This window comes from Schistosoma mansoni, chromosome 2 (assembly GCF_000237925.1).
Source record: "Schistosoma mansoni strain Puerto Rico chromosome 2, complete genome".
Classification (NCBI taxonomy): Eukaryota; Metazoa; Platyhelminthes; class Trematoda; order Strigeidida; family Schistosomatidae; genus Schistosoma; species Schistosoma mansoni.
This window is the reverse complement of record NC_031496.1, coordinates 17,617,352-17,626,187: the sequence shown is the minus strand read 5'-3', so window position 1 is coordinate 17,626,187 and position 8,836 is coordinate 17,617,352. Positions and strand designations below refer to the sequence as shown.

At 32.5% G+C, this 8,836-nt stretch overlaps 1 protein-coding gene across 1 annotated transcript; it reads left to right on the top strand.

Annotated features, from left to right (window-relative positions):
* Nucleotides 1–1,527: 1,527 nt before the first annotated feature.
* Smp_061400 (Lmp3-like protein) lies at nucleotides 1,528–8,413 on the top strand (the record flags this gene model as incomplete). Its single annotated transcript, XM_018795930.1, has 2 exons — nucleotides 1,528–4,095; nucleotides 8,330–8,413. The coding sequence occupies 2 exons, from the start codon at nucleotides 1,528–1,530 to the stop codon at nucleotides 8,411–8,413; spliced, it is 2,652 nt and encodes an 883-aa protein (XP_018650194.1).
* Between the last annotated feature and the right edge of the window lie 423 nt (nucleotides 8,414–8,836).

The following is an 8,836-nucleotide window of genomic DNA, read 5'->3' as shown; positions in this document are numbered from 1 at the left end:
CTTTGTTCGGAACAGTGGGTACCTTTGTTCTTATCTTCATCACTTTCATGTGTTTGTCGATAAACTATTTTCGAAGTTCTTCCAGTTTTGTATTTTCCTTATTCTCAATATTCGTCACTTGATTGTTACACAACTATTACAATACTGACTTTTCATCAAAATATTTAGTTAGTTCCTTCTTTTTTATATACTATGCAAGGTAGCAACTGCTTGACTTTCGAATAATCACTTTGATTATCATAATCCTCTTTCTTCCAATTACTCAATATTATTTTATAATCAATACGTCATTATATAGTTACTACGTAACGTAACTATTTTTGAGATGGTGGAGAAGATTTGTAGCTCAGATGGGTGATTTCGATGTAGGTTTGTTCTCTGAGCTGGATGGTTTGGTCGTGGAGCTTTCATCATCCTTCTGAACGACATCATCAGCACAAACTTCGGGGTAAAGTAAAGTGTTTGAATTTCTCCACATGTGATTCACAGCTTGTCCTGTGCACATCGATGTTGATTGGTTCTTATTGACCTTATATCTGTCATTGTTTATTTCTTTGTTTTGGTTGTATCTCCTATTGGTTTGATTTTTGTTCCTATATTTCTGCATAGTTTTCTTGATTGGTTGATAAATTGGATTGATTTCAATGTGCTGATGATGTCGTTCAGAAGGACGATGAAAGCTCCACGACCAAACCATCCAGCTCAGAGAACAAACCTACATCAAAAAGTAACTATCTTTGTTGGTTGTTTAACTTATTAAACAGTTATCTGAGTTCTCAACCACAGCATTTAAAACTTGCAATCAATCAATCAACTGAATAACTTCATGTTTCATGAACAGAAAGAACAAACCATTTATTAATAAGAAATGTTACATCATTTACTTCTTACTTCTAGAAGTATATTCCATTGAAAGTTGATCATCTGAAGTATTGTGTTTTACACATCTATTTAAATCGATGGATATTTATCTTACTTATTAGATATTTTGTAACACTCATTATCATACCATATTTATGATTCATAATGCGGGTCATAGTATAATCAAATTAGACTTTCTGATGTGTTATCGAATATCTTAATAATAATAATAATAATAATAATAATAATAATAATAGTAATAATAACACCTCACAAAACCCTAAACACTGAAAGATTAACCCAAGTAATGTAATATACTACTCAAAATGAAGAAATCATATAACCAATTTGTAGATTTAAATATTGTACCAAATACATCTATAAATAAATAAATAAATATTAAATCAATATTGTAATCAAAATAAGGTCAATTGTAGGACACTCATCAGGAGGTTAAACAAGATTGTTATATTAGTAAAAATCAAACACCTAAGTTCAATATAGTGCTAAAGAGAAAATAATTTGAAATAATGTAAACGTTTCTTAATTTAAATAGAAAGATATTCATCAACAGATTTTATTTATGTTTATAATTATTTTGGCAATTGTTGAAATTCAAATAAACTTTACCCGGATAATAAATATAGAAAAAAAATTATATGAATCATGGAAAATGCATCTTGGTGGAATGAAAGATTATGGAAATCATTTGTTGATCATCCAAGTTATTTGAATAATGGAATGAATGAATATGAACAATCTATTGGTGGAGTACGTTATACAAGTCAACAATCATCGAATGTAAAACAGGTACGATTATCTAATATACCAATTGTATCGACAATTCCCAATATCTCTAATATCTTACGGTCTAACAGTGATTCCAACTATCAGAATGTAATAAATTTTGATTCACAGACAACTACATTCCAAGATAATTCAACTCTTAAATCATCCAACCCACAATTATGTAGTAATAGTTTATTTCAACAGATTTGTTCTAGACATGTAATGAATAATATGCATTCTATCTATGGAAACAGAAGTCGCCCTTTGGGTTCATTACGTGTTTACTACTTGACAAGACCACATTCAGCAGCCACATTTGGAAGATCAGCATCTCTACAAAGAGCACCTCAGGAGTTACAAAATATCAAATCCTACACGAATGTTTCTTCTCCGTTATCTACAAGACGACTAACCAGTATTGATCTTTGTTTTTCGAAAGAAAATTCATTTTCCACCCTATTGCCTGGTACCACTTCCTCCTCTTTGAAACGGTCGAATTCAATTGACTGTAGTGGCAAAATATGTCAATTACATGAACGATCTTCAACACCATCCTTGTATGAAAATGTAAGCAAAAAGATGTTAAATCCTAACCTATGTAATAGAAGGAGATCAGCCGTTAAAGCCCGCAGTTCACTGGTAGATACTCTACAACAAAAGTCTCAACCCCCTCGTAGAGTTTCATCTGCTTATGGAAGTGATAAAACACTCAGATATGGGAACAGATCCACAAATACATTTAACGTAGATAATGATCAGTCAGATTACAGTCACATACGAAACATCTTTGAAGGACCTACACAGCAATCCCATACACCTACCGGTCCTAATGATTTTATATCTTTAAATAGTGCAAGAAAGTTGAATGAACAAATGACTGCAAAAAATCAGCATACTTTAATTGTTCAGAATAAAACGTCTGACACAGATATCCACAAACAATTACCAAAATCTTCTGTTTTATCTGTAACCCCTGTAAGTTTTCAAAATATTAAATTTTTCAAAAATCCCTCTTCACCAAAAAGATCAGTTAAACCCAAATTTGGTACACCATTAAATAAATCTGAACAAATCAAACCCTTTTTTGAGAAATCCGAAATAGCTTTTGTTTCTATGAATAATACTAACCAAAACACTAATAAACACATCATAGCATCCTCTGGTAATGATAGTAAACTGGAATATAATGCTCCAAGTCAAGTGGAAAATAAGCTTCCAGTAGAACTGAAATCCAATGATACAATAATAATTGAGGAAGACCTCAATGTATGTAACAAGAGCATCTCAAAATGTGATTCCTTTAAAAATGAACCTGTAGAGATCATTGAAACAACAGCAAATACAGCTATTATATCCGAAGTTTCGGAAAAAGAAGATAAAACAGACTCTGTTATACCACTAAACGAAGAATTAAGAGATTTATGTAAATCACCAGAGTGTACAAAGGCAACTTCTAGGTTTCTAATGTCTGATGATCAGATATCAGTAGTATTTAGAAATCCAGATACCGAAGAATGCCAATCACTGTCACAAGTTGATGAACTATGTAGCTCCGAAGGAATTGGTGAAAAATTAGATATGGAACATTTAATTCCGTCTACGAATAGTGAAAATAGGAATAACGATTCGGAAGAAACTTTGCAATCCAAATTAATTTCTTATGAAAATGACCATTCAAGTTCAAATTCAACACATAAATCATTAGAATTTATTGAGCAACGGAATGACGAAAGTCAGCATGACAATATATTTGATGAAAATATTTCAAATACTCCAAATGTGAACGAACCAATAACTGTGGAAGATGAATGCGGGGAAATGTTACCCTCTGGTAATCAAACTAAAGAGATAAAGGGATCCATCCTACATGACGATTTTGAGAAGACGACCATGCATGATGAACCATGTAAATGCTTATCGATTTCAAAATCAAATAACACTGAACAACTGCCTCATAGCTTTTCCTCATCAACTAAGCTAATAACTCAGAATAATCTATCATACACAGATGAAAACTTATCATCCTGTAATCCCGTTATCACCAACTCTTTTCCTATAAAATCGATACTTAAACGCCCTAAAAGTTTTGTAAAACCACAGACAGATAGCAAAGCGTCTAACAAAACATCGAACGTAACAGTAAACGCTGAAACCGGTTGCACTATATACAACACCAATCAAACTGGTTTAACATTTTATAATACTAATAATCAAGAAACTTCTTCTATAAGACCTTTTTCAGCTAACTCTTGGAAATCACAAATACCTAATGTTGTTTCCAATAGTATTATTCGAAATTTTGATGGAGATTTTAATACTACTAATATATCTACAATTAATAATTACAATATTAATACAATTAGACCAAAATCATCTACACTAAAAAATAAACTTGATACACAATCAAAAGATAAATTAACATCAAATCGTTCTAACAGACCCGGTGTACGTTTTGATATAAAAAATAATTCTATACTTGAATTCTATGCACATGATATAATTAATAAATCATAATTAAAAAAATTAACACTTCAGAATAATTTTCATTCATTTTGTAAACTGAAAACTATAAATTCTTATATAAATCATGAATAATTAAAGGTGAATATTGGTTTTTATCTAAATACTTACTAGTTGACGTTTTTTTCTACGGGATGAGGTTGCCGACTCCATGCCCAACCCTCCTTCTTTACCCGAGCTTGGGACAGGCAGTAACTCTAGAAGAGCTACAAGAGGAGTTATTTATATACTATTGTCATTATATTTTATTGTTATCTGCCAATGTTTATATTTATAAGTTCATGTATATGAATATATTTAACAATTTTCTATTTTATAATTGTTGTGTTATTTCAGGAAATCTATTTGTCTATCACTGTTAATTCTACATTATCAGATTATTTATTATCCTAGATTTGTAAATATTTTAATCATATGTATTCTAACAACATTATTATTATGAATATGAAAAAATGTTGGTAACTATATTGGGTCTATTCATCATTACAATGTTGAAAAATGAATGAATAACAAGGAATAATAACCTCTTCTATTCATGCCTTATCAGACTTACACTACAAAATAAAGACTTTATGTGAATTCATTTGGTATTGTTTGGTTGAATCTTCACATTGATTTTTAGGACTGCAATTGATCAGTCTCGTATTGGCATATGTGTATACTGTGCGTATTGCCTCGATATTGCCTTGACTCACAAGCATTATAAGCATGGATAATGATAGCTAGCATTGGAATCCAGGACTCCCGTTTCGTCCTATTTGGGACCCGTCAGCTGGATGTACCTGCATCTCAGAGTTGATGTTCACTCTGGGACTCGAATCCAGTACCTTTTGCTTCAAACGCCATCACGTTATCCACTCAGCTCCTGAGTCCTGATAGCCATCAACTCTGAGATGCAGGTACATCCAGTTGACGGGTCCCAAATAGGACGAAATGCGCATCCTGGATTCCACGGCTAGCCACTGTCCATCTTTGCTTATAAATACTTTATTTGTTAACTGAATTTGAAAAATCATCAGGAGTCCTTTTCAATACTCAACACAAACACCACTAATGTACAATTGGTTGATTGTTGAGTGGCGATCAGTATCATGTTTGTCTGGTCTTTTTACGGGTGAACAAAATTTCTTGGTCAGTTTACAATATGGCGACTAGTCGAAAGAACTAAACATTGTTGATATGGTAGTCAACAGGAAACCCTAGACCGAGGTTTCTTGCCATTTGACAGTTCTGAGTATGGTTTACTTGTAATATTGAGTAGAATGGAGTTCCCTAATGGATTCAATGTTGAGCCACTTAAACTAGTGGGGATATCGTTACTGGTCTGATGGAATTCGTTCACACTAAGCGACTAAACAAATACTAGGCTGTCCACTACTCAGTAATTAATATATTGTAAACATCGCAGTCCTACTGGATGTAGGCCACGGCTCAAATAGTCCAGAGATAACACCGCAGTTTGTGCAGATATGTGGGGAGATATCGAATCCTCCGTGGAGCACCAGTTCCCTGAGGATTGTAGATACACATCGCTGATGAGCATCGAAAATCGAGAAACATAGGTTGACTACTTCTAACCACCTAACATCTTTATAATACATCTGAACTAGGTTTATAAATGCAGAATGATAAATACTGTAATTTACAAGAGAGTAAATAATCAAGTGTGTTAATGAAACAATCGTAAATACTTTTAAATAAGATGACTAATAAACTGGTGATTTGAAATCACACTCACTACACATAAATCACTTCTCAAACTAATTCAAGATATTGATAGACTTCCATTTGAATGTAAGTTCTGGACGTTATTTAAAGAAATCAGCTAATAAGATGTAAGATTATAAAGATAATCACCTTATGCGAATTCAAGGTTTTTGAGAAACAACTTCAAACTGCATTCGGATTTTGGTCGAAAATACTCTTAAGGACGTCTATGTACAAGAAATACTTCTATATTATTTGAAACGCTTGCTAGTTAGCTAGTTAGGATAAATATATGGAAATCATCTTATATTCTTCTGGAATCAATCAATAATAATTTTATTTAGTTTAAATTTGACTGATATTCATTAACCACTTATCACTATATATATGAAATATAAGCTCATCTGGCAGATCATTTTTACATGAATCTAACGCTTCACAAGATAATGTGAAGCTACGCCCATTGAGCTAACTTGATGCTCAGTTTTAATTCAAATACAAAAACACATTCTTTGATTGTCTAAACATTGTTAAAGTACCGAAAAAAACCAAAGGTTTGCACTATTAATGAGATTAAGTCTATACTATATATACAAATGAAATGTGTCATTTCTCTGTCTTTTCCATGACTTTATTACATTACTAATATCAGTTTATTAGTTTTGTGACTTAAATTATTCTCCCTTTGTTATTGTCGAAGATAAATTATTCTAAATACTCCTACCTTAGTTTGTTGGATTAATGAAAAAACTACAAACTCATGTTGCAACAATGTTTATTTTAAGTAATTTTCAGTTATAGTTAATTTTTGTTAGATATTTTGCCAGAATACGCGTTTTTTCCTATTTGGGACTCGTCAGATGGATGTGCCTGCATCCCCTAGATGATGTTCACTCCGCGACTCGAACCCAGTCCCGTTCGCTTCAAACGCCATCACGTTATCCACTTAATCCCGGAGTGAACATCAACTCTGGGCTGCAGACACATTCAACCGACGAGTCCCAAATAGGACGAAACGCGTATCCTAGATTCCACTGTTAGCCACTATCCATCTTTGCTTACAAAGCTTTTGACTCAAGGCAATATCGAGGCAGTCCACACAGGATGCTCATATGCCAACAAGTGACTGATCGATTGCAGTCTTAAACAACACCAAGTGAAGTCAGTGTAGTGCCGCGATTCGTTAATCGTTTACTTCGATAACCGTTATAATTCTAAACTTAACGGTGCGTAAAATCAGAAGACGAAGGATAGCAGCAACTACGGTTTATTGTCGAACCACACGCAGTTATCCAATATTACAGGCACGTTAAGCAAGCATGAAAGAGTAGTGCCGTAAAACAAGCGAGTGAGTGTAAGAGCCGAATGAATGAGTAAGCGTGTACAGTACGGTGTAGCGTAGTGCAGAGCAGAGAGTAAGCAGGGCAGTAAACAGTATTAAGATGTACATATATATATAAGTGGGAAAGCATGAATCATCGGATCAAATAAGCGATTAACAAGAATGCTAGCGGAATGAATACATGCGTAGGCAGTAAGCAATGCTAAAGCGTACATAATAAAAGTACAATGGTATAGATAGTTATTATTGTATGAATGACTGTCCATTAAATAAGTTAACAAAAGGGCTTAGCTGAATTAGATGTAAACAAACTCAATTTTATCTGAGTTGCTATATCAGTATTTTCATTGATAATAATTATAGAAGTTTAAGCACGAACAAGATTTAAAAAAAGTTGATAACACCCTGAATTTTCGATGGTAAGGTCACTGCTAAAGCCAGAGAGTAATGTTTGACTAACGAGTTGATTCCGTATAAATTAGTTTTACTTTATCTACAGATATTTCTTAATTGGAAGTTAAAATTTCCTTTTTAAGATAACTTGATTCATAAAATACGAAGAATCGAAATTTCTGTCTTGATTTGTTTTAGATTTTGATATCTTATCGGTTTTTCATACCTTATTTCGTCATAACATGAATGAAGAAGTATTTGATTACATTCGACAGCTCCACTGTTATATATATTATATAATAACTGAGTTTATATTTGCATAGGAAATAAGAAATACGAACGATGAATAATATTATTGTAGGGAAATGACATGAAAAGTTGAATTTGAAGTTTCAATTTACCAGGAACTAATACAAAGTAATAAACCTTTAGAAAGCTGGAAACACTGGAAAGACTCATTGTCCTAGTTTTTAGTTTCTCAGTATTTTGTACCCAGGAACTTGACTATAATTGAATTCAAAACGTTGATGCCTATCGGTGATGCACACAACTTTAAACTAATCTTCACACCCTCTTTGACTAAATAACAAATAACTGCTTTTTATTGAGTAACCTGAAATAAAGTATCTGAAGTTCTGGTGAGAAGCTATGACCAGTGAATTTCAATCACTTTGGAAATGAGACCACCATATTTTCTGGCATACGATGATTCTTCAGTTTGCATCATTCTCTTTAAAAGCTAATCCTATATCATGTGACGCTTATAATTTAATCTTCTCTTCTGGTATTCTGGATGAATAACTCCCTGTTATTTGTTTGCCTTGAATTCTGTCTAATTAGTCAGACAATGAAAGCCGAGTAGTTATATAAGCTTAATAAAAGTAACTCAGATTATCGAATGAATGACAGTTTATATGTAGTTTCTGTATGTTATAGACTAATGAAACCAACATATAAGAATAAAACTACTATTGTCTCATCAATAAAACTCAGTTAATTTTAATGTGGTATCAACAGGATATCATTCATTAATTTCTACATCATTGCAAACGTAAGGTGATATAGTGTCAAAAATAAACAGAATAATAACTTAAGGCTTGAAGAAAGTTAAACTTCACACATTTTAAAATAACTAACATTCATATTGTTTGACACCACATTTTACACATATTCATATAACGTTAGAGCTAAATTGAAATTTCAAAGGCTTGGAAGACCAATCAA